Below are 27,049 nucleotides of genomic sequence, written 5' to 3'. Positions count from 1 at the left end.
TTGCCTCTGTGCTGAAAAACAAGCCATACACTAGTTTAATTTTTTGTAAGCTACTCTGAGGGGGACATAAGCCCTGCCCCAAAGGTGGCAACTGAAGGTGCTGATTAGGGTGGCCAGATGGAAAAAGGAGAAAAGGCTTGTACACCTTTAATTGGCGTGCACAATTGAGCCCTGTTCTCATACTGATTTTAGTAGAGGAAGAAACAATTCCCAAGTGCACAAAACAACCAGAAGCTGCCATTAAAGGTAGACCCTGGACATTTATTTACTTTTTAAAAAGTCAACCAAGTAGCAATCCAACCATAAAATTGGGCAGGAAGGTTAGTTTGGGTCTCCTGCAGTAACTCTGGTCACCACATTTCAACCAAATGCTCACCTGTGCCTTATTGCAATTGCTTTTTGCATCTTCACACACATCCAAGGCAGCTTACAACATACATTTCAACAATATTAAGATTAAACCTGATCAACAAGAATGGTAGCAGATTTAATTTGCTTACATGTTGTTGCTCCAACACGTTCCATGCTGCTGACAGGCGCAGAGCTCCCTTCTTTTTTTGGAGTTTCTCATACCAGCTGTATTGACTTTATGGGGGTTTGAAATCACACTCCTTTTCTGGTACAGCAAAGACTGGCTTCACTTTCCTTCCCATTGTGCAGAGTCTGAATTCAGCAAGTCAAGGAGTTACATATGGGCTGTTTTCTCTCCATCTGATGGCCTTGGCGATTGCAGAATTGCAGTTAGTAGCTGCAGCTGAAGCTGAACAGAGGCACAATGGAGAAAAGCTACTTCCTCTCCCTCTGATTAATAGCTTGACACCAGCAGCTGACGGTTTATCTCCACTCTATGGGAAAAAAATCCTGCTTTTTTGCCTGTTGTGTTGGTGTTAAAGACACATGAGCAGGCAATTTTCTTTCCTGGTTTGTTGGTAACCCCACCAGTAACTGTCCATATTATCCTTATTTTTTAAAAAAACAGAACCATGTGCACACACCTTTACACTTTGATAACCTTATGCCAATTCATCTGTCATTGTTTTTAGCATTTCTGTTGTGTCCCTGTTTACTGGCTTCACCGCTGATGCCATATTGCAATTGTATCCTATCCATACAGCTGCATCCCCAGCACTTGTTTTTATTATGTTACCCCAGGGTTCTATTGAGAGTTAATGAGCTCTTGCCTCAAATATTAAAGGAGCCTTTGAATTAGCACAGAAAGATTGGCTATAAATATCCATACTGGCCATTACAGGAAAAAGTGTTGTGGAAGCATCTGCACAAGTGTGTCTGCTTTCTCCAGCTTGAGCCCCTTTGTTGGCAAGAGAAGCTCTATTTGGAAAGCTGATGGGGGATGGCAATCAACTGTATTTGGAGCACCTATAACCCCTGACCAAGTAGAGAGGCTCCCAAACCCCTTTCCTTAGGAAAGCCAATCTCTTCCAACCCCCCCACCCTGCTTAAGGCAACAGCCAGCCAATATATGAGTCTGTATCCTCATCTTGGGCATATTTGCATGCCTCGCGACCAACATATCTCACTCTAAGAAATGGGTAAAGGTTTTGAGCATTTCCAGACAACCTGTTTATAGTGAGCGTTTATCCCAATTTGTTTGTGGGGAGGTTAGACAATGGATTAAAGCAAGCATTATCCCATACTTTCCAGCACATTTCCTCATCGCCTTCCTTATCATAAAATGTCAAATCTTTGGGAGATGTGGTTTCTTTTCACTAATAAACATATCTTTGTGCACACTTTCCCCTAATGCGTGTTATTTCTGTACACTGTTTTGGTTGGAAAAGTGTGAATTTTGAAAGAAAGTTGTGTGTTTTGATTCACGTATTCATGTTTTGATAGGAAAATGAATGAGGTAGGTTGGTGTTAAAAGGCAAACTGAACTAATCCCCCCCCCCAATCCTCTTTTCTGGGTAACGATGATGTTTCTGGGAGTCTTCTGTGCCTGCCCAGTTTAGCCTACAATAAGAGAATCCTGGAATGTGCTAGAAAAAAGTGGCAGCTCTAAAAGAAGGCAAATGCCTGGCAAAATCAAGGAATGGAAACCTCAATTGGGTTCTGGGCTAAATCAAAACACAATCAATGTCTCTTGTTATACAAGCTCAAACTGTAGCTCAGTAAACCTCTCTGATGGCACAGCTGTTTTGCTCCATGTTGAAGAGGTAATTGATGTGAAGAAGCCACTGTTGAGTGTCTGACTGAGAGTTTGTGAAGCTGATATGTATGATGGTCACTGGGCTGCAATGATATGCTTCAGGCATCTGGCAAGACTCAGATTAAACTTTCCCTAACCCAATAAATTGGGGAGGAGGGGAGTCATATTGTAGTCTTACAGCATCCATCACCACCTCAAAATGGTAATCTCTAGGATTCAGCCATTATCCCACACCAGAGCCTCACACAACTCTGTTCCATACAGAACAGGTGAATAATATTGGGGTGTTAGTGATTGGCTTACATTTTTCAGCAGAAGATTTGGGATGGGCAACCTACCTCTGTGCTTCCCTTCTCTCTTCTCCACCCCCCCAACCCCTCCCCCCAACTTTCAGAAGCAGGAATATTGGCTATTTCATTCAAGTCTGTAAAATCAAACTGGTATACCTGTAAGAGATGGCAGGAGAAAACTGAAAAGCTATTTCACTGCAGGAAGAAAACACAACTGAGGAACAGCCGACAGCTGCAATCCCATTTCCTTTTATGTCTTTATTCACTGTTTAGCTTCTCTTTATTCCAACAGTGCAAATATGTAAGAACAGCAGGAAACCCATGTTTTAAGCAGCACATATATGCTCATGGCTGGCTATAACTAACTACATTCCCCAAGCAATGGAAAAGTAATACACGGATATCATCCTTTGAAGGAGGAGGAGGACAGACTTTGCTGCAGCCGAGAGCCACAAAATGCAACTTTCCATTTAAAGTAGCCAGGCTGTCAAAATGCTAGAAACCACCACAGGCCTTCCCTTTTCTTTAAAAAATACTCCCATATCCTCTTGCTATAATTTAAATGCGGTTTCGTTTTTGCTATCTACAGTATAGATATATAAAATATAGACTCTGTTTTATCACACACTTTTTGTTTGATAAATAACTTTTAAAATATCTACTGTACATAAAATGCCCATGCAATGACATTTTGTATATAACTAGTTTGCTTCTCTCTCTCTCTCTCTCTCTCTCACTCACTCACTCTCCCTCTCTTGTGTACACACACACTTGTAAAACACAATAAATATATACAGCAATAAATGTACACTTGGATTTAAGGTTAAAAAAATAAAAACAAGGCATCATTTAATATCCAGATTAAGTAGAGGGTTGCAATTAATCACTGAAAGATGATGGCATGCTAATTCTGCACATAAGAGGATTTATAGAACTGGGTCCTCTATTTTCCTCTTTGTTTTTTAACATTGTTAGTGCACCACCCTGACTGATATTCAGCATAAGAGAATGACAGGAAAACAAGAGATGATTGAATTGACTAGACCTTTCCACAGTGGTCGCTGTAAACACAGCAACACAAATGGAGAGCCTTTGATTATTTGTATTGTCAAATCATACAGAACAGTGTTTCAGTTCTCAGATTTCTTGGAACTTGCAACCACCCCTTCTAAGCTTATCCTCCCTTCCATGATCTGATGCCCCCATTGCCATTAGCAGAAATCTGCTCCTCTGCCCAGAAATCTTACATGCAACCTCTTCAGGTGTTTGAGGAGGAAGAAGTAGAGTCTGCATCAAGACATCAATTAAAAAAAAAGTAACTGGAATTCAATGATGCAAGGAAGTAATAAGATAATGTATTAACTACCTACAAAGAAGTGAAATGGACTGAATGCATTTAAAGTCCAGTAGATACCAAAAGGAAAGGTAAACTCCTTTACTGTTCTAGGAGTAAGTACCCAGTTAGATTTTTCAGTGCAAGCTTCCATGTCATCTCAGCGATGATGTGCAAGCCAAGAAAAATTTATCTAGTAGCTGTTCAGGTAGCAGTCTCTACATCTCACCTAGACTTTGGACAAATCATGCTCTGTTTTTGTGCAATTTCCTCCTAAAACATGTTAGGTTTTGTTGAAACCTATGCTTTTAAAAATCTTGTCCTAGTGTGGGCCCTAAAGACCAAACCCCAAGGCAGAAAAAAAAGTGTCCTGTGACACCTTAAAAAAACGATCAAGTTTTTGTAGACCGTACACGCCTTGTCTGATGGGCTACTTTCTGCATCTAACAAAGTAAGCTCTGGTCCATGAAAACTTTTGCACAGTACTAAACATGGATAACTTACTCGGTTAGAGCATGGTGCTGGTAACACCAAGGCTGCAGGCTTGATCCCCGTAAGGGGCAGTTGCATATTCCTGCATTGCAGGGGGTTAGACTAGATGATCCTCAGGGTCCCCTCCATCTCTATGATTCTATATTAGTTTTGCTATGGCAGACTGACATGGTTGCCTCTCTGGAATTTATCAACAATCCGAGAACATAAGGAGACTGGCTGGTCACCCTGTATGTAATTACCCTTATTTCTCTACAGATTGTTGTGCATCGTATTAAATCCTTCCGGGACCCTAGGAAAAAGATGCTGCTATTTTAGAGCTGCATATATTTTTAAAAATATACATGTTTCTGTTTCTGTTACCTTTAAAGGGGGGGAAAGTCCAAACAGAACATAAACCTTCATTCTTAACTATGAAAACCAAGCTGCCAAATTTTCCAGGTCACACAACACAGTCATACCCAAAGAGTTCTTATTCTATGAAACTGATACAGGTGCATGGGTTACTGAATGATGCAGTACTCAATTAGCATGCTATTATCAGCGGGACTGCAAGTGTCCATGTCAGAAGCCAGCCAGTTTTGCTTTCTGATAAGTCACCAGCTTTGCAGCCTGCTAACTGGTGAGGAATGTCTCAAACTAGACCTCCCCGAACCTTTTGTTCACAGTAAACGCAACTGCATCAGCTATGCACCTGTAGGTTGTAAATGGATGCTGTTCTACCTTCCTATAATGCTATTTTGTAAACAGTTAATGCAGGTTTCTCTTTAACAGAGTCTCAAGCAACTATCAAAGCAAGCATTTCGAACGCATCTAATATTTCAGCACCAACTAGGCAATGTGGTTTACATAGCAAGGATTTATTCCCTATATTGTCTTCCTTGTCCAAGGCCTGAGACACATGGCATGTTTTTAATGTTAGGAAGGAACTGCAATGATCCACTTTTTTCTGAGAGGTGACAAAAAACCCAACCCCTAGCAGTACAAAGACATTCTGCTCCTGCGCATTGCTTCGCTGATCAAGTAAGCAGGGCTCAGCTCTGGCTCCTCAGTCATGATCGCAATGTTCTGCCATTCACCCAGCTGGTTCGATTTTTTAATGGTGTCCACCACACACAAAGCATAGAGACAGTCATCAAAAGTCGCAGCCATTGTGAGCGGCCGCCCGTCCCAGGTCCGCCTGTCATCTTGATCCTCAAACGCTTGACGGACAGCCTGCACCATCTTTATAGTTCCACGCAGGTATGGGGAAGGGATATCGCTGAAGGCCTTTTCGGGCAGCAGGGCATTACTGACAGGGGTGGAATCCTTCAAAAGGAGCTCTTTTTGTGGCGAGCTGTTGCTCTGCCCATACAAATCCATGCCTATTACAGTCAGCCTCCCGCTGGAGCCTACCACAACAATATCTTGCTTAAATTCCCCGGGCACGTTGAAGTTGAGGGTGACGGTGCAACACACCCCGCCTTCCAGGACCATCTGAAACGTGCAAAAGTCGTCGCTCGTGATTTGGCGGATTCCCTTGATGTAGTCCGTCTGTTTCACAAAGGTCTTAAGCAGCCCGTGCACTTTCACAGCCTTCTGGCTAGTGAGGAAGGTCAAGAGGTCAATGATGTAGGTACCAACCGAATGCAGCCCCCCGCCCCCCATCAAGTCATCGCAGCTCCAGTTGTATTTCTTCCCCAGCAGGCTCCCGCTGTGAACTTGTACCTCGCATACAAGCAGTTCTCCAACGTAGCCCTCTTGGATCAGCTGCTTCATCTTCACAAAGGCAGGCAGGAAGCGGAGGACGTTGCCCATGATGCTCATGAGCTTGGGGTAATAGTGCGCAGCTGTCATCATCCGAAAGGCATCCAGCGGAGTGGCTGTCCTGTCGCAAATGACGTTCTTTCCAATCCCTGTCAGACATTGGAGAGAAAGAGCAGGTGAGGTTAGGACATCTTATGGCCCTACAGTCTAGTCTAGTAATCCAGAAAGGTTGAATCCATTTAAATATATATATATAAAGGTAAAGGGACCCCTGACCATTAGGTCCATTCGTGACCGACTCTGGGGTTGCGGCGCTCATCTTGCTTTATTGGCCAAGGGAGCCGGCGTACAGCTTCCGTGTCATGTGGCCAGCATGACTAAGAGCAGCGCACGGAAACGCTGTTTACCTTCCTATTTATCTACTTGCACTTTGTTTGTTTTTATATATATATATTTATTAAATTTTCAAATACAAAACAACATTATACACTTCATACATCTTAGTTACATCTTATTTCTCTTTTTTTGACTTCCCTCAACTTGTCTGCAAATCCTTCATATTTTAACTTTAAATACATTTCTATTTTGTTGTTTATATTATTGCTGTGAACTTCATCCCATTTTAATACTTATTTCCCATCACAATGCTTCATTAAAACTTACAAACGTAATCTGATTATCACTTAATTTCTGCAAATATTCAATAAATTTTTCCCAATCTTCTGTGAATCTTTGATCTTGTCGGTTTTGGATCCTTCCTGTCATTCTGCATTTTGCAGAATTGTATCTACTTGCACTTTGATGTGCTTTCGAACTGCTAGGTTGGCAGGAGCAGGGACCGAGCAACGGGAGCTCACCCCATCACGGGGATTCGTAACACCGACCTTCTGATCGGCAAGTCCTAGGCTCTGTGGTTTAACCCACAGCACCACTCACGTCTCTCTTAAATATATATATGGGGGATTAATCATTCACGCACAATCGTTGCTTTTCTTATGGCTTCCAGAAGACACAGTGAAAATATTCCATTTTAGTTTCACTTACAGAGAAAGTGGTGTGAACTGAATTCAGGGCTTCTGACCATCACCACGTGCAAACAGCTTTCTTTCTTGGCATGCAAGAAAATATGATGCCACTCTGAAAAGGGTGACTATGGAACTCATGTCATCATAAGAACAAAAACCATTGGTTTTTGCAAGAGGTTCTCCTTGACCTTTATTAGTGTCTGCAACTCTTCCTGATTTTGTATCATCTTCAGATTTTATTAACTATATTCCCTACTCGTTTATAAGTACTGTTTATAAGGGAAATCTGGTTCTGTCTGAACCCAGCAGAGTTCTGTCAACTTATTTACCTATTTAGCTGAAATGTTATTATTCCCTGCTACAATAGTAATAAACAGAATATAGTCTTTAAAGGGATGAATATGCTGTTCTGCACTTAGGATTTCTGTGAACGGGTGGCATTACCTCACAGAAAATAACCTGGGTATTATCTCAGGGGTTATAATTTAGTTCCTTGCATGTGTACTGGCTATCCATTGAATTCTCTTGCCATATTTCCGTCATTACAATAGCTATGTTTTTCAAAAAAAGTTTCTGGATATATACTTTGAATTTATTGTACAGACCATAGATTTAAAGCACATTCCCCGGCCTGCAAAGATTCATGGGAACTGCAGTTTACCCCTTTACAGAGCTGCAATACACAGCATACTTAACACACTACAGTTCCCAAGATTCTTTTGCGGGAGGGTGCTTTCAATGTCCAGTGTGTATGCAGCCTGTATCTCTTAAAACTAAGAGTGTTAACTCCAGTTCATGGTCACAGATACTACATTTTACATAGACATCCCTGTCATCTCCAAAAAGAGGCATAATTGAAGCAAGCGAGCCCATCCAACAGGTCTAAAGCCTCTTGGTTAAACTGAACAGAGCAAGGAAGTGTTTCTAGTTCAGCATGAGCTATATCATCTCAGTAAGATTACCAAATAACCCTTTATTTAAGTAGGCCACCCCTGATTTAAAGGATTGTTCCTTATTTGACACTATTGCCATCCTACACAACAGTGGTTTCTAAACTATTTCCTGGAGAGTTCCTCGGAAGCTTATCAAGGGTTCTTGAAAGAGGAGATGGGTCATGGATGACACTCCTTGATGTAAAGTTACGGAAGGGTGCTAGTGAGATGTTCCACACACAATTCATGATAAAACAGCAGGAGACCTGCTCGAGGCCTAGCCACTGCTCTGAATGACTTAATGGTGCCACACCTTGCATAACTTGCTCCAGGATTTTTTGCTGGGTGAAAATATTCCCTGGTGGCAGTATGTTTGAAATACCGTATTTTTCGCCCCATAGGACGCACCAAGTTTTTTGGGGGGAAAATAAAGGAAAAAAAATTATTTCCCCCCCAGGCGCTTGTGGGGCCGGCAGCGGGGAGAAGCGCTCTTCTCCCCGCCGCCCGCCTTCAGACCAGGTCCGGGGACAGCGGGAAGACGCGCTGCGCCTCCCAGCTGTCCCCGGAGCTTGTTTTTTTTTGGGGGGGGGAATGAATAAAAAAATTTATTCCGCCCCCCCCAGCTGCGGCTGCCCCTTGCGCACACCTGCCCGAAGCACGGGGCACCTTCCGGAGGGCTCCACGTGCTTCAGGCTGCCGCCCCAAGCCTCGCGCGCCCGGCGGGACCTCCCGCCAGGCGCGCAAGGCTTGCGGACACTCGCCCGAAGCCTCGCGCGCCCGGCAGGACCTCCCATTAGGCGCGCAAGGCTTGCAGACACTCGCCCAAAGCTGCCACCCCAAGCCTCGCGCGCCCGGCAGGACCTCCCATTAGGCGCGCAAGGCTTGCGGACACTCGCCCGAAGCACGGGGAGCCCTCCGGAGGGCTCCCCGTGCTTCGGGCGGCAGGCTGCTGCCCCAAGCCTCGCGCGCCCGGCAGGACCTCGCGCAAGGCTTGCGGACACTCGCCCGAAGCACGGGGAGCCCTCCGGAGGGCTCTCCGTGCTTCGGGCGGCAGGCTGCTGCCCCAAGCCTCGCACGCTCGGCAGTACCTCCCACCGGGCGCCCAAGGCTTGTGGACACTCGCCGGGGCTGCAAGCTGCTGCCCGCAAGCCTTGTGAGCCCGCAGGAACTCCCGCCGGGCTTGCAAGGCTTGCGGATAGCTTCCTGAAGCCTTGAGAGCGAGAGGGGTTGGTGCGCACCGATGCCTCTCGCTCTCCAGGCTTCAGCGAAAGCCTGCATTCGCCCCATAGGACGCACACACATTTCCCCTTCATTTTGGGAGGGGAAAAAGTGCGTCCTATGGGGCGAAAAATACGGTAGCTATAGAAGATAAGGGATACTAAATATTTCAGAATATTCACTGCTTTAACAGAACAAACCTCTCTGATTTTTAGTACTTTGATCTGGCAACCATAGGTATGTTTATTTTCTACTGAGCTTATTCCTCAAACGTCCAGATTGCCTGTTTTGTGCCTCCGAACCTTTGTTACTAAAAATCAACCATCTCCCACTGTGTCTCCTTGATTCATATAAAATTAGGCTTGTTTGGCTTCAGAGAGAGAATTCATGAAGCTGACCTACATTCCTTTAATAGGTAAAAGTTCCAATTGTACCTTTGGCTGCAAAGCTATTCAGTGTAAATCTGTGATCTTAACAAGTCTTTGTCAACAGAATATGTCCTCTCCGTAGGACTCTAGGATTGGGATACAGCCAGAAATGCAGAAATCCTGCCTTTATAGAAACCTGCAACACATTTTCCAAGCCCCAAAGGCACATACCAAACTATTCATATGGCCAAGGGGGTAGAAGTCTCAGCGCAGCAGTGGTTGGCAGCAGCCTTCGCAAATATATGAAGATTTTGTTCCATTGCTTCTGGGCTTCCATTGGCAATGCCCTTTAAGCCCTGAATTGCTCAGGAATCACAATGGGTATGGCCCAATCCCAGAGTGGGTAGGCCACTTCCTGTTAGAGGCCATGATAACTTATCATTTGCTATGAGAATTCAAGTATCAATACATAAAACTAAAATTAAGTACTGCAAAGAGCAAACGTTATGTTATGAACAGGCCTTTCTGGTGGTGTCCTTACCCACCCCAATGAGGGTGGAGGAAGCCCCAAAGATACCAGAGGTGTAGGGGGGCTTTGTTTATGCTGCTCAACTTCCCTGCATAAGAGTTGGTGTGCAGGGTAGCCTAGCAGCAGCCGGCACTTTCCCACATAGCCTCCAGACAGCCCCAGAGCTTTGTTTTAGTTGTGGATATTTTTGGACACAGTATTTTTGGTATGGATTGAAGACCAAATGGTAGAGAGGGCATTTAAAGGGTGTTCAGAGGGTGCTCCCCACTTTATGCTATTTGACTTACGCACGTGGGGGCCTAGAACATAACTCCCACCTAAGTGGGGAGTCACCTGTACCAGGCAAACACGTTTTTATCTACCCATCTTGGATGAACATTTTAGGCATTATTTTACATTTGCTGGTTTTCAATTGATTTTACCTGTTTGCATTTTTTCTTGTTGAGTCGCTTGGAGACCTTTTTTTGTATAAAGCAACTACCAAATGTAAACAAATAATAATGCCTAATAATAATAATAATAATAATAATAATAATATTGCCACCACAACTCCTATGAAGGTTCTGGTATATTGCTGTTGGGCTGTTGAGAACCCCAGCAGCAGGGGCTGGCAACTGGAAGCCCAGATACTGCTGTTGTTGTTAATAATAATATTGTTATTATTACCACTCTGAGTGGCTCCCAACAGAATTAAAAGCACAACAGAACATCAAACATTAAAAACTTCCCTAAACAGGGCTGCCTTCAGATGTCTTCTAAAAGTCAGATAGTTGTTTATTTCCTTGACATCTGGTGGGAGGGCATTCCACAGGGCAGGCACCGCTACTGAGAAGGCCCATTACTAAATTTCAGTCACCTGCATACAAGAACCAGCAAAATCTCACTGGCTTCTCTTAAAAGCCGCAAACTCTTGCCTTAAAAACAGGCCAGGTTCCCTAGGAGCTCTGGATCAAATGAGCGCAGCAAATGTGGTTTTAGAGGGAAGGTGCTTCTGAGAACAGCATTTGAAAGCAAGTGGGAGGAAGGTGCAAGAGACCCATGTCATTAGATACTGCCTCAACTTGCAGGCATGCATTGTTAGGCAACATATTTCAGTATTTCAAGATGGGTGGGTCACATCACCCACTGCTGTGCGACTGCACGGAGTGAGTCACAGCAGAAGCTCAGGACTTTAGATTTATACAAATGTGCATATGTATTTAGAAAGACTGGCTGTGTCCCTGAAAGGAGTTGCAAGTGCTTAGTGGACTGAAAGGAGCCAGCCCTGTAAGCACATGACACTGCTTTATACTGTCATGAGTTTGGGGTGGGGGAGTAGACTGTAGGTCCAGACCTTTCTAACCCTTGGATCCAGCAAATGTTATTATAAGCAAGGGTTCAAATTCCTCGTGAGGCGATAGCCTAGGTAATGGGCCATTAAAGGAACAAAGGAAGTGAGGTGGGCCTGTTCCCTCAACTCACTGGTAGTTAGAAAGGCAAAGACCACAGCTGAGAGTTGGGTGATTTGAGCTAGAAACTAGAAGTGGAAACGTAGCAGGCTAGGAAGCCAGAAAGTCACAGCAATGCTTGATTTCCGTTTGAATTCAAGGCTACAGCTATAGGAGAAAAAAGTTCCTCTTGGGGTGTTAATGCTGTGAACCCCTCCTTCATAGGCTCAGGTTGTGTATATGTGCAAATAAACGATGTATCTCCGCTGTAACTAATTCCAAAGGAAACACAAACCCTGGGTAACTGCCTGGAACACCATAACACTGAGATTGGGGTGGCGTGCAACAATATTCTGAGAAACAAACTAGACTTGATGTTAAATGTGTCTGCTTTTAATGTGTCATTTGCATTAAAAAAAAAAACAACAACCATGCATTAGTTGAGGAGAGGCTAGTAATTGTTAGGTCCTAAGAAAAAATCCTCCCCTGAAGCTAGTAGTTTGCATCGGAAGGAAATCTCTTATTGGCACTTAGGCTGCATCTACACACATCAAAAAAGCGTTTTTGGAAAACAAGTTGTAAACTTCATTATGCGAAATCATGTTGGCGAAAGATGGGAGCCATCTGGTGTCACAGCATTATAACGCATATAAAACAATTTTTCTTTCCTAATGTAGCTGAGTCCTTAGTTTGGCACCAAGTCAAATTGCTGGTCTATCTATCCCAGGGTGCCAGAAAGAGGTCTTTCCCATCCCCAGTTCCTGAGATTCTGAACTGGTAGGGATTGAATTTGCGGGTGTCTGTATGCAAAGCAGACAACCATTGAGATCCTCTTCCTGTATAATGTAACCAATGTCTTTTATAATCTGGATTCAAAACTATCTAGATTATAAAAGCTTTGCAAAAAATTGCAATTTTCAGGTGGTCCACAGGAGTACCTGCAGTATAAGATTATGAAGGGCACAATTATTTCAGTTTGCATTGAGTGCAGCGAGAAAGTTGTCATAATTTGCCCTGGTAAGATAAAAAATTGATTTTTCTGCCTGGAGACAGATGAGTGGGTGCTCCTGGCCTAGCAATTATTTGGATTGAGAATGGCTGAGCGGTACAGAGAGCTGATTGGCCAGAGAATGAGAGATTGACAGAAAACCATCCAGGATTCTCTCTACATTGAAATGGCTCATGGAAAGATACGTGAGACAGGAAAGAGTATAGTTTTGAAATATTGGGGATAACCTTTTTTTGAAAAAATTGCTGGGCATTTCACCTGGTAGGGCTGGTTGCCCTAAGAGACCTCCGTAGGTGATACATATATTTTTTTAGTTTTGTCTTTTAGGAACACTTTTTGCAGCCATCTGGTCAACACTGAAGCTTTGTCATGCCTCAGTTTGCATGATCATCTGCCAAGTGGTTGGCTTGCTTTGCTAGCAATAGGACTACAGTTTGGGCAGTCTGATTTCATAAACATTTGGGATTATGTAATTTGGGAACAATGATTGCTCTGTCTTTTTAGGAAAGAAATGGTGGCATGTTGCTTTTTCCTCTCCTCACTGAACAAGCTGTTGTTGGTGACCTGAGTGTGAGCGCATTTATTATACACGTTGTTTTGGCCCAACAAAATAAGCAACCCTACTGGTCATGTGGGCACCAGTGAAGCAGCACCACTAGGTCACCTCAGCATTCTCCAGCTCTTGAAGGGATAACCTGGGTCATGGAGCTCTTGAATCACACAGGGCAGCTACTGGGGCAAAATGGGTGTTATTCAGCTAAGATCTACTCAAGAGCAGAACCCCAGTACAGCTGTGGCCTTATAAGGCTCACTAGGGAGAATCCCTGAATTACAGCAGGTACCCCTGAAGTATGTACTGTACCAATGTTGCCAAGTTATACCTGCGTGAAATCAATTTAATTTGAGGGACTTTCCCTAAAGAAATATGCAAATTTTAGTTCAGTGGAAGTGAAGGCCTAAGTGTACAACAGGGCTTAAAGATTACACAAGTGCAGTTTATCTTCACCAAAGAGACTTCCAGCAGGCATACTGATGCAGAAAGACCATTGACCAAATCACTAGGATGGGTGAGTGCTATTTTATTGTTAAAAAAACAAAACAAATTAAGCCAAAAGCAAAGACAATGCAAACCAAACTATGAGATATAAAAGCATGCCTAAAGAAACTCTGGTGAAATCAGACCTTTTTCCAGAAAGATCTATGTCACTAAGGAGCAGATAATTTTAAAAAGAAAACAAAATACAGTTAATTATACTGCCATGGAAGTTCCCAGAAGATCAGGCATTCTAACCCAAGGAGTCAGATTACTTTATGCTATATCTGTTTGTGCCTTAGCATTGTTTGGTCCCCCCCCCCCCTAGCTTATCCACAGATGTCTGGGGCAAAACCAGCAGAACACAGACATCTGGCAGTGCTATTTTAGCTGACTCTGGCGATGTCAACTCCAGCTAATTACTTTCTCTTCTACCTCCATCTCAGAAAGGAATCAAATGCCTCCCTTCACTAATGGAAAGCAAACATTCTCAGCATGTCCTCATTACATTATTAAAATTCTTGCTCGCTCTGCAAATGAAAGCGCAAGCGTTCAACATATGGAACTAAACACAAACGACAAACAACACTTGTGCTGTGTGTGCTGGGGACTCAGGCCTACAGACGCAGAGGTTGTGGGTGCCCAATGTAATCCCCATCAAATAATTCAAAGACAGAATGCACAAGATTTTGGCAACGTGGGAAAGGCTCTTCCAGAAACAAGTAATTTAAATTAAATATAACGTACACCAAAGATTTGCTTACTTCATCTCATCACCCTCCCTGCCCCTGCCCCTGCCCCTGCCCAATCTCTGTCCACTACAGTGGTACCTCGGGTTAAGTACTTAATTTGTTCCAGAGGTCCGTACTTAACCTGAAACTGTTCTTAACCTGAAGCACCACTTTAGCTAATGGGGCCTCCTGCTGCTGCCGTGCCGCCAAAGCACGATTTCTGTTCTCATCCTGAAACTAAGTTCTTAACCTGAAGCACTATTTCTGGGTTAGCGGAGTCTGTAACCTGAAGCGTATGTAACCCGAGGTACCACTGTATTAGGCAGAAGTGTTTCATTATTCCCAAAGTTAACAATAGGAGATGACTGGATCATGAATGGGTTTAATCCCAACATCTTCATTCTGTGAGCAGAAGGGACTTCCGTACTTCCACTCACTGGAGGACCCATTCAGTGATCAGAACTATCTTTCCATGAAGGACAGTGTGAGGACCCCGTGTGAGAAGCGATGAAGGGGAGAGGCCACAGGGTTAGAGGCTGTTAGAAGAGAGGGGTGTGCCCAGGTGAGAGCTGGGAGGGCACACCTTCCTCTGTAGGGGATGAAAGTTAAGATACAGTGGTGAGAGATGATTTTGCAGTTTCTTTTTCTTCTTTAGTTTCTTTCTTTCTTTCTTTCTTTCTTTCTTTCTTTCTTTCTTTCTTTCTTTCTTTACTGCAGATTAGTTTGTTCTTTTAATTGTATTGTGAAAACTTCAAGTGAAAAATTCCAGAAAAGAGAGAACAGAACTATCCTCCCATGAACGGAAACTCCTACAGTTCAAAGAGTGAAGACTTTGGATCCAACCCACAGAAGTTTGTCCAAAGCCATTCAATAAGTTCATGGCTCTGTGAAGTATGAACTTTGCAGCCCAACCCGGCGGATCGGCGGATTTTTATTTCAATTCCCATCCCACTAATTTTAATGGAATTTCTGTCTGGGTAAGTAGGCTTAGGAACAAATGTTAAGCCTTGCAGGTCCAAATTCCCTATTTTTTTAAATGACTAATGGTCATCTTCTCCCAAGAGTTTACATAAAATGGTTTCCCATTTAGTATCACATTATCTGTTAAAGGATGCACTAAGGCAGAACTGGAGATTTCTCTTCCAATTGCGTCCTGCTTGACAGAAATGCAAATAATGGTTTGCTTGTGGTTTTTCCACCATGTAAGTGTGTGAAGCACAAATTTTAGGGTGGAAAGTCTGATTAACTCGTATGTGATGTGTGATTGCACAGACACAGAAAGCTGCCTGCGAAGTAAAGGCACAACAATGCACTTGAACAACGGGGGGGGGGGGGGGGAGCCTGTCGGCATATCTCTTCCTACTGTAATCTAATCAGAAGGGTACAGAGGATGCTACAGACACACTTCCAGGTCTAAGAAATGAATGCTGTAGAAGGTAGTTCAGCAACTGCCCTTCGTCCTGTGTTGCAAATCTACACATCTGCCTACAAGCAGGGAGGAGGGCATGTATAGTTTGTGCTAGAAAAATCTAAATGGCTTTAATAATTTATATTATATTATATTATTATATATGTGTGTATGTGTGTGTGTGTGTGTGCGCGCGCGCGCAAGTATTCACGTTATCCAAGGCACAGAAAAGAGAAGAGCTATGCAGAGCCCCTGTCTGGCTGTATACACACCATATTTTAAAGCACATGACATCCCTTGGGAAACGTAGTTCAGGGTGCTGGGAATTATAGCCCTGTGAGGGGTAAACTAGTTTCCAGGATTCTAAGGTGGAAGTCATGTGCTTTGAAGCTATGGTGTGTATTCAGCCCCCCCCACTCTGTGTGTGTGTGTGTGTGTGTGTGTGTGTGTGTGTGTGTCCAATTCAAGACAACTGTTCTGAATTTCAAAGAGGACCACATATGCTATTAAATATTTTAGAAGGATTTTTAAAAAGAGAGAGACTCTGCAGAGTGTATTAAACAAAACAACAACAGCGATGACATTTTGCTCTAATTCATTCCAGCTCTTCTTTCATTTTTGTCCAAAAAAATTGTTTTTGTTGTGAATTAGTTTTTGGCTTTTGTGAGAATATGAACCTAGTACATGTAAGAATATAGTCCATACAGAGGCTGTGGGGAGGCTGGCTTTTTACTTGAACAACTGGACAGAATACTGTCTGTGCATTTTCTTTTATTGTTTACACCAGACTTACAAAGGGATAGAAGGTTATACTTTTTCACGAAAGCTACAAATCAGGGCCAGCTAATTTGCTAAAAATGTGTATCAAAAAGAATATCATTCCAGGCACTATGAAACCCTATGAGAGTGACCCTAAAGTTTTTTAAAAAAGCTCACATTCTATACTGGAATCAGGGCGAAGAGTTCAAAAGGAAGTTTTAGCTTAAGAGTATGTGCCCATCCATTTCCCCGCAGGCATCTGTCCTCACATAACCCTTCCCATTGCCTCCTATTACCCTTCATGGACTGTGCTTTAGTGACATACTTCATGTGATGTGACAAGTTGACGTGCCCAGAATCCAAATTCATCCCATAGTACAGCCCTGAAGTACACAGTGACAGTCGCATTAAAGACATCAGCAGGGGGCAAAGCTCACGGAAAGCCATTCCCTTTGGCTGTTCCATAAAAGGTCACGTCTGGTTGGACTTAAAGGGAGGAAAGCACGGAATATGACACACCACAAGACTGGTGAACTAGAGCCAAACCCTGGTACAGTGTAAGTGTGCAGCTCACACATGCATGCAATTCCTCCTATCTTGTAGAAATACCGCTTGTCATTAACAGTATCCTAAAAATCAGTGCTATTTTTCTAGAAAAAAGAGGTGCCGGAACTCACCATGAATGCCTCCCCTCTTCTCCTGTAATAGCAATGGTGCCCACCTGAGAGGTTCCAAAGAGTTCTGGCTTTAAAAAGCGCTGCTTTTAAACTAGGGTTGTCATATTTCAAAAAGTGAACATTAAAGTTGTTGAGCTTTATTTGCACATGTCCTGGTGCACATGTTTAGCTACGTGCACCAGGATTTGCAGGTGCCACCAATCAGCTGATCACCTGTGCTTTCAACCCCCTTCTGGCCTAGCCATACCTCCCCCATACCTGACATCATATATGACATTTAGGGACGGTGGGCTTGGCTTCGTCACCTGTAGGGCTGGGCAATATATCGATATATCGTCCAAAACTGGTTTCAAGTCCATGTCATAATTTTTGACCTGGTGATATGTGTGTGTGTGTGTGTGTGTGTGTGTGTGTGTGTGTTTGGGAACCACTGCATTATAATATTATACCATGAAACCAGTCAATTCCTCAACATAGCTCCATCCTTATTTCAGACATCGTGATATATTAGCATATCACTATGTTTAGCTGGTGATATATCACAATGTTGAAAACCAGATAACACCCAGCCCTAGTTACCCATAGGCTGGAGGTTCCCAGCTGCTGAGCTATGGTTTCTGTGTAAGAGAAGCAGAGCGATCATTGGAAGCATACAGAGAAAATCTTAGGGGGGGAAATATTATTACCAGTGGTAATGTGTGACTTGGCCACATGAGTCCAAGGGTTAATGATGCCCTCAAAGTTACAGCTTTTGCCTAAAAATAACTGTGCACTTTATTGAGATATGAATCAGAGAAACATTTCAAAAGCTAACAATGCTTTAAATTTGTGCTATCCCAAATAAATGATCTTGTAAGCCACCTCAAAAACATTTTAGCTAGAATTGGTGGCAGGAAATAAATAAATGACAGTCATTATGAGGGACAATTCCTGTATGATCAATGACTTTATAAAAATAAGGATCTCAGCCAAATATACCTGAAGCTAATTAATGTTGTTGATATATTGGTCTGTCAATAATGCTAGAACATTTGGTGCTTAGGTTTGTAGAACTTCCCATTCAATGTTATGAATTAATTGCATCACTTTTGCAAGACAGAGCTGTCCTTGCCATGTCAAATGTAGCTGCACATTCAGGTTTATTCATCCTTTACGTTGGATTCTATCATCATAATGAAATGAGGAATGACAGAAAATTGAAATGAAGGAGGAAGCAAGGATGGAAAAGTTTGATCCTTTCAAAATATGTTCTAGTATTGTGATCTAACCTTTTAAAGGACTGGAAACTCTATATGAGAAGGAGGCCACATTGATAAAATGCCAGATAAGCTGAGCTATCATATACTACTTGGATGCAAAATTTGAAACTGAAGCAAAGTATTGATTAATATAGTAAGTTTCCCTCGCCAAAAGAGGAAGTACAAGTGTTTGCTACAAGGAATATTCAGTCCTCTGTGTCCAAAGGCTACAGTCCTGTACACACTTAAGCTGTTAAAACCCACATCTATTTTCTTTCAACGACATTTAAGCAGTTCACTGTGCACTTAACCAAGTGAGTTAGGATATCTGGTCTTCCAATATATATATATATTTTAAAAAGGTTCCGACATAACATAGGCTGCTGATTGTTTAAATGAATCTGGTACAAATAAATCATTCTTACTATAAACGAACTCATGCAGCTACCATGCAGAGAAATTCTACCTGTTCCCACCTTAAGCCTCTTCTTTCTCATCTGTATTCTGCTACTCACTTAATTCCCCCCCCCCCATTCAATTATAATTTCTCTATTCTTGTGAAAAGGAAAAAGTAATCAATAAAGAGAAACACTTTACGCTTCTGTTCTTGACCTTCAAATGCATGCATTTTTTAGTTCCTGCTTATGTTCTCTCTATATTTTCCTTCTCTGTCTGTCTTGTATTCTTCCATTTTTGTTGCTTCTTAATCCCTGCATTTGTTCCCCTGTTTTTCAGTTTCTGCTTATTCTTTTACAGCTCTTTATCAATGGAGCTCTTTCACAGCCAATATTTGTTTTAAATCATCAAGTTCTTAAAAAAAAAAAAAAAGCTTTCAGATGGATTAATTCCAGGTAGCCTAGATATTATCATTTTTGACCCATCCAGTTTGTAATGTGATTAGTCATGCCCACTAGGCTTACAATCTGTCTTTTTTTGTTATAAACAGTGACTATGGCTCCCCCGCCCCAAAATGGGCCGGATTTAAGTAAATAGTAGCACTAGCAGGTGCCAGGCAAAGGACAAGATGGCACTCTTCCCCATCTGTGTACAAAACCCGACCAAACTATCAGCTAAAGTGTACTTCAACACTGGCAATGGAACAGCACCCTCCCCTGCACTTGGAGGCAGCTAGCTGAGTTGGTACAGTGCCAGTTGTGTGGCACAAACAGCTCTGTCTACTTCCTCCTTCTCAACTTCTGCCACCTGAGGTAGCTGCCTCACCCTGTCTAATGTCCTGGGAAAGATGCCTCCCAGATGAAAAGTGATACAGGTCAAATGTGGTACTCCTGTTCATGTGCACAGAAAATGGAGCCGATTCAGTCATGTTGAAGTACTTAGCTATAAAAACGCACCAGATTAATAAACTAAGCTCTAATTCAGTTGCAAACAATGTGACCTACTTAACATGAAAACACTGGCTTTTCCTATGTTGGACCTCAGAAACCACACTTCATTTCCTGTATTTCCATTGCTTTCATGTGTCCCATTTGGAAAACTGGACACAAAAATTATAACCTCCAGGTTCTGCAAATTGTACTGAAGTCCCACCACCACCCAATCATGCTACCCAGAAGTTCCATAACAGATAAAGATGTGTTACCCTAATGTCAAAGGAAGAGGTGGCGGAGAACAGATGGGGGAACAAGTTCTTCCTGTTTCATATTATTAACATCTGTTAACCACACAATGTTTTCACTTCACATTTATATTCAAACAGGGGGGAAATGACCTTTTTTGGGGGGAATGAGAGAAGTTAAATGTAACTGTGAACCACAGCAGTGACAGGAACAGGAGAAAAGGGATAGCCTCAAGGGAGGAACTGGAAGTAGATTATGTCACTTCAACCATTATAGAAGCAAGAATTTCCTGCTTCACTTAATACATCATACATCATTCTTGTACAAGACCAGGAATGGTCATCCACTCCTAATTTGTACTTCCGAAAGTGACCATTCCCAGAATACATGGCCCAGACAGAGTCACAAGAGGAGTTCTTTTAAGTGCTATAATTTACATCCCAACAGGGAGCCTTATGTCCTTTCAGACACTAATGATTGGTCTCCTTTGTTTATACACTAGGGTTTCCTCTGAAAGCTACATGAAGAAGAAAGAAAGCGGCCCTGTTCTTTCTTATTAAATTCTCTGCAGCTTAAAGTGTGCTGTGTTTTGTGCAGCCTACAGCTGCTGTGAAATTCGGCTCTTAGGTACTACCTTTTCTGTTCATTAACCTCACCACAAATTGGTTAAGTTGGGATTCTAGGGCCATTTTGCTGGCCTTGTTTTATAGCAAGAGTGAGGAACCTATCGCCCTCCAGATGTTTTGGGATGCAATCTAACCCCATCTACCTGACAGTGAGCCTCACTGAATTCAGTAGGACTTACTCCTGAGTAGATATACCGTATTTTTTGCTCTATAAGACTCACTTTTTCCCTCCTAAAAAGTATGGGGAAATGTGTGTGCATCTTATGGAGTGAATGCAGGCTGCGCAGCTACCCCAGAAGCCAGAACAGCAAGAGGGATCGCTGCTATCGCTGTGCAGCGATCCCTCTTGCTGTTCCAGCTTCTGGGATTCAGAATACAGTGGTGCCCCGCAAGACAAAAGCCTCGCAAGACGGAAAACCCGCTAGACGAAAGGGTTTTCCGTTTTGGAGGTGCTTCGCAAGACGATTTCCCTATGGGCTTGCTTCGCAAGACGAAACGTCTTGCGAGTTTGTTTCCTTTTTCTTAAAACCGTTACTGTAATACAGTACTGTACCAAGTTTGAAGCGGGAACTGGGCTGGCAGGGAGCGAGGGAGCGACCTACCTTTTCCAGTTTCAGCCTTGGGGAAGGAGAGCGTCTCGCTCCGCGAATGAACGCAAGGCAAGAAAAGAGCAGGAGCAAATCTCTTCCAAGCGTGATCGTGAGTAACCCGATACGAGAGAGAGAGAGAGAGAGAGAGAGAGAGAGAGAGAAACTCCGGAGACAGAGCGTGTGCGTAAAAGCACACGAAAGAAAGACTGCAGAAGGAGCCAAAGAACAAATAACAGACTTGGGCACAACAGAAGCGGGATCTAGCAGAACGACGCAGAGGGATCCTCTTCTGGAGAGGGCACAGAGGAGGCAGCGGATCTGGCTGGGTCTCTGCGCCGCCTCTGCCTCTCTCTCTCTCTCCCCCTCCCCACGTGGCTGCTCCATTTTGCCCTAACTGCGCGAAGGCAGGAGGAGGGGGACCGAGGAGGAGGCATCCACTGCGCTTGGGCCGCCGCGAAGGCGCCTTTGTGGGGGTGGGAAGAAGCCGGGAGCAGCTGCCGAGACTGTGGGGAGCCCGGCGGCGTGGCGCAAGGTAACGGAGGGAGCAAGGGAGAGTCCGCGCCGGGTGCTTCGTGCGTCCGCCCTCGGTTCCTGGGCTCGAACTTCCTTTGGCAGCTCGTGGAGAGAGAGGGAGAGGAGCGGGCTGGGGCTTTGATGTGGGACACGGTTTGGCGGAGCGAAGACGCGGCAAGGCTTGGCGACAGAGGAAGGGGGGCTGTTTTCGTGGGGAGGTGGGAGGGGGTGTCTTTGCCTCTTCCCAGCAACAGATCCTGCAGGCTGGGGAAACTCCTCCTGCTGGGGAGCGACCCGCTTTGTGCTTTGCCCGCTATCCCATTATAAAAGGAGTACTGTAATAATGTTCATACAGTAATACAGTACCAGGGGCATCCGTGCTTCGCAAGACGAAAAAAATCGCAAGGCGAAACAACTCGTGGAACGAATTAATTTCGTCTTGCGAGGCACCACTGTATTTTTTTTTCTTGTTTTCCTCCTCCAAAAACTAGGTGCATCTTATGGTCTGGTGCATCTTATAGAGCAAAAAATACAGTAGGTAGAATTACCCTCTAAGTCCTAACAAAAGCAATGGAACAGGACTTCATTGCAACTACCTTCTCAGTGCAATCCTATTCAATTTCCATGGGACTCTCAATTAAGTGTATACTGGAGTGCTTTCAATAGGACTTTGATGCAACCAACTTTTGCTGGATTATGTCCTTTGTCTGTGCTAAAAGGCAGTTGTGTTATGTTTGGGAATTATGTCAGCCAAATTTGGTTAGGAAAAAAGCATACTCATGTGTCTCTTCAGTGCTCTATGAAATGAACATAACATTGTACTGAGTGCCTTAGATATATGCCACTCCTAAGGAAGCTACTGTTTTCAATAATTAACCTTTGTAGACTATAAATTACTCACATCCTTCCCAAACCTCAAACAGGCTGTAGGTACCAAATGCTTCTTTTAATTACCTCATCTCTAAAATATTAAATACTGAAACAGAGCCTGAAACTTAATGATGCTTTTATTATTATTTTTTAAATAATCTTTATTAATTTTTTCAAAAGGTTACAAATAACAGAACAGAAAAAGAAAAAAAAAAGAGGTAAGAAAAAAGTAAAAAGACCAGAGAAAAAAGAGGGGGGGGAAAAAAAGACAAAAAACAACAGAAAAAATTTCCACCTTTTAAACTCATTTTCTATAACTTCTTTTCAAGACTTCCCCACGCCTCCCCTTATTGTATTCCATCTTCAATTGTTTATTCAAGCAAGTTCTCCACGAAACTTAATGATGCTTTTAGAGATTGCCATTTTTCATAGTGGGCTCGGGTGTTCTCCATTTCATTTTTCTGTTGATTTTAATCAAGCTTTCCCACAACAAAACTGGAAATGGAATGCAAATCCTGGACACAACCTTGGATAAGTATACAAATGCGCCAGCCACTTATGATGCACTGAGGGACAGATAAGTATTACATGGAGAGAAAAACATGTCACAAAATACCTTAATTTTAGTAAGCAGAAGCAACTTATTTTTTTTAAAATAATAATAATAATAATAATAATAATAATAATAATAATAATAATATTTATTCATGGTGTCCAGTACTCAAAACTTTTGATATATGCTGCTACAGCCTTATGCAACATGGGATTATACTAGCCAGAAACAGGAGAGCTTCATTCAGATATCATTATCATTATAAAGGCGGTGGATGTGGTTTGGTTTTTAGCTTCAAGTGCTAAAATAACTTAGCCACCCCTGGATGCTACTCACTTTGACTTGAGGGTAGGTGGGGTACCATTTACTGTTCTACTTCAGGTAACAAAATGTTTTGAGCCAGTTCTGCCCAGGAAATAATGGAATTGGACATGACAAGGCATAGAGAAATGATGTGATAAGAGGGGCAGGGAGAACACTCAACATAGGGTGCCTTGGGGGGGGGGGTGAGGCAGCAGCCCCACATCCACAATATCGAACTTTCGCCCAAAATTGCATCAATACACCTTTCACCATCCAGCTTTTTTTTAGTTTGTTTTTTTATATATATTTTTCAAATGTATACATTATTAGTTTTGCAATCAATTTAACACTTCTAAATTTTGACTTCTCCCTCTTTCTGCGGTTCCTTAAATTAATTTTTTTTAAATTATCTTCTTCTGCATATCCAAGTTCATTTAACTTGCTCATCAACTGTAAATATATACTCTTATAAAACTGCAGGTTATTACATAAATCCTGCTAATGTTTTTATCTGTTTACAATTTATCTGTAAATATTCAATAAACCGTCTAGCTTAATTTACCCAAGAAAATGTTCAAGTCCTAAAGCAGATACATACACACATACACACAAAAAACAAAACAAAACAAAACAAAACTGGTGACTACTGTAATAACTTGATAAGAAGCGCAATCAATGAGCAAGAATATTTAATGCAGAGCAAAACTCAATTTTACTGAAGCGAACAGGCTGTTTCACAGCTCAGCAATGATTCTCCCAAAAGCACTTTCTGTTATGCTTATCAATCAATAGAGTATATGGGCACGAGGAAGAGATTTATTTGAGATTTACAAAAGCTAAGCTAGTTCAACTCTAAAAGAGATTTGCGGGCAGGGGGAGAATCACACACCTTTCTGAGCCCCATCTGTTTGCATACGCAGCATGCAGAGGCGTGCAATTTTGAGTCAGGCATTATTTGACTTTGCATTAAATTGCATAGCAGAGCATGTCCTGCCTTTGCAATTTTGTAGATGCATCCCGGGAAGCTTAATGCTGAAAAAGCTGTTCAACACACAGTCTCTTCCTTTGCATTCTCCCCTCTGAACACATCCAATAACAAAAGGATCTTGTATGGAGCTTCAGTGACAGTATAGAGTTATTGGGGCATCTGGAAGATTTGAGAGATTTCAGGAGCAGAGTGATGTTCTGAAACACTGATTATAAGGACTAATTATATGTAGGCAGAAACCAAACTCCGGCACTCAAGAGTATGCAATAAAATAGCCAGGAATAATGGGTGTAGCTGCAAGGACAAAAATGAGTACACAAACTAGAGTCTTTTCTGGATCCACCAACTGCACTTGTTCACAACCCTCCCTAGCTACACTCATCTCTGATAGTCCTCAAATATACATATTTTGCAGGTGCACTTAGTGGAGAGCTAGGATCAGCTGAATTTCCATAATGAGCAGGATTAGACAGACAGGCCCAGAGGGCTGCATTTGCTGCTCAAGCCTGATGTTCTCCATCCGGGTTATAACCTAATGTATGAAGTAGCTCTTTAAATTTGAGCTTCAATACAGCGTCAGAGCCTTGGACAGCAGTACTTAACCCAACCTGATTTTGAGAGAGCCAGAACATATAGGGACACAAGCCAGGCAAAGGTGTTTGTTTGTTTGTTTGTTTGTTTGTTTGTTTGTTTGTTTTTTGGGGGGGTTAAATTGGATTCTATAAACAAGAATAATGTTAAGCCAGGCAAAGTTAAATGGGTGATTTGAGAACATGTTCTAATTTACAATTCTAAGCATGTTTACTCAGAAGTTAAAGCCACTCAGCCCATCCTTGGTAAAGGTGCATATGACTTCAGCCTAATGGTCTCTCCAGTTGACTGTAGAATGCTTAACACTGGGGGCCAGTAGGACCAGTAGCAATCTGTGTGGCAGGAAGTGTCATAAATTAATTTTAATTCAGCAGGCCCTTCAAAAGCACAGCCTGTCCATGAGCTCTCAGGATCTTTGTTTCCCCATGTGCGCAGGCTTAGTGCACAGAGCTGCACCACAGTTCACTGAGCACCAAATAGAACAAAGCTAATAGCACAGAAAATGTTCTGGGGTTGACAGCAGTACAATGTGCCTCTTTGGCTCATCAAGACTTGTACCAGAGTGTTTTTTGGAAAAACAACAACACAAAGAATTTCCTTCGAAGCCTCCTCAAACAGGAATACTATTTATGTGTGTAGTATTTTTAAAAGTTTAAATTTAAGAAGAAGAAAACACCGCTTCTCCAAAATGCATTCCAACTGATCAAAATCTCTAATTTTGGCTCTGTTTGTACAGTGGTACCTCAGGTTACAGACACTTCAGGTTACAGACTCCACTAACCCAGAAATAGTACCTCGGGTTAAGAACTTTGCTTCAGGATGAGAACAGAAATCGCGCGGCGGCAGCGGGAGGCCCCATTAGCCAAAGTGGTACCTCAGGTTAAGAACGGACCTCCAGAACGAATTAAGTACTTAACCCGAGGTACCACTATATCACAGCAGACTGGAAAGCAAGCAACTGCAAATATATACTGCGCTGCCATATTAAGACATCCATAGAGTGGTAAACATAAGAGCTAAACATGTCCTCTTGACAGTAAACCTGTCCTCCCCCATCAGGCTTTGGACAAGATATTAACCTACTGTTCTTTAAGATAACTTGCTGCAGCAGCAGCAGCAACAGCAGGAGTTCCTATCCAGCATCCTTTTTGCTTTTCTTTCTTTTCTTTTTTTTTCTGCACCCGCTATTTAATCACTCAGTTAAATGATAAAAGGAGAACACCCATATCTGCAGTGACTCATTAGCATACTGAAGAGGTCAGAGCTAAAAATTCACACACTGCGGTTTATTGATCACATGTTTTGTTTGCTGAAGGGAAGGGCGGAGCTGTGCTAATCTAAAAATGGACTTCAAAAGGAGGATAGCACCTAGACTTTGAACATTGTTCCTGGAGGCAGGGCTAGTCCGAGACATTCTGCCGTCCCAGGCAGCTGCATCACGTGATCTGGAAGGTATCTTCTGCCATATGCAAAAGGTTCCTGGAGGATGCTTCCGGGACCATGGACTGCTTCACTGTCACTCCTACAAACCAGACTGCCTCAGAGAAAAAGATTCACCTGCTCAATTTCTGCTTGTTGTGCAGCTCTTAAAGTCACAGGAGCACTGACAAGCAAAATGTTGGCAACCTTCATAAAGAGTTTACAAAAAGTCCTTCCCCAATCCACTGGATTGCTAACATAACGCCCAGTGATGCAAGCTGGGGGGGAAAGCTTAACAGTGTTACCTCATGCATATATGGTTCTACTCTCTATCTCAAGCCAAGGAAGCTTCCTAAGAGACAAGTGCATTGCCCAAAATTAGGTCATGTCTTACAGACTGCCAAGCCTATTGTTTCCTAAAGTAAATGCGTATTATCCTTAACAGGCACTTCTTCTTCCTGAAATCAATGGCTCTAAGGCTGTGAGGGGAAATACTGTGCCTGTTTCTCAAAGGCATCCAAAGGAAAGAGGGTAGGCAGATTTTGAATTCTTGGTTGCTAGAAGGATTTACCTAATAATAATAATAAACCCCCATGGCTATCTGGTTGCTCACTGTGAGAACAGGATGCTGGACTAG

The 27,049-nt window shown here is 42.8% G+C and overlaps 1 protein-coding gene across 2 annotated transcripts in view; it reads right to left on the bottom strand.

Annotated features, from left to right (window-relative positions):
• Window positions 1–2,690: 2,690 nt before the first annotated feature.
• Window positions 2,691–27,049, bottom strand: part of GFOD1 (Gfo/Idh/MocA-like oxidoreductase domain containing 1) — a 51,648-nt gene continuing 27,289 nt past the window's right edge. The window contains exons 2-3 of one of the 2 annotated variants that reach the window (XR_014159130.1): window positions 4,170–6,177; window positions 2,691–4,090 (exon numbers count right to left, since the gene is read on the bottom strand). Coding sequence is in view for 1 of the 2 variants with exons in the window: in XM_081873139.1 (XP_081729265.1) it covers window positions 5,258–6,177 (920 nt within the window). In the remaining variant the exon portion in view is untranslated. Of the gene's footprint in view, window positions 6,178–27,049 lie in introns of both variants that reach the window. The other variant, XM_081873139.1, reaches the window with a different exon arrangement.

Source organism: Podarcis erhardii (assembly GCF_964252035.2).
Source record: "Podarcis erhardii genome assembly, chromosome: 8".
Lineage (NCBI taxonomy): Eukaryota > Metazoa > Chordata > Lepidosauria > Squamata > Lacertidae > Podarcis > Podarcis erhardii.
Note: the sequence above shows the minus strand (reverse complement) of the source record. Positions and strands in the feature narration are given on the sequence as shown.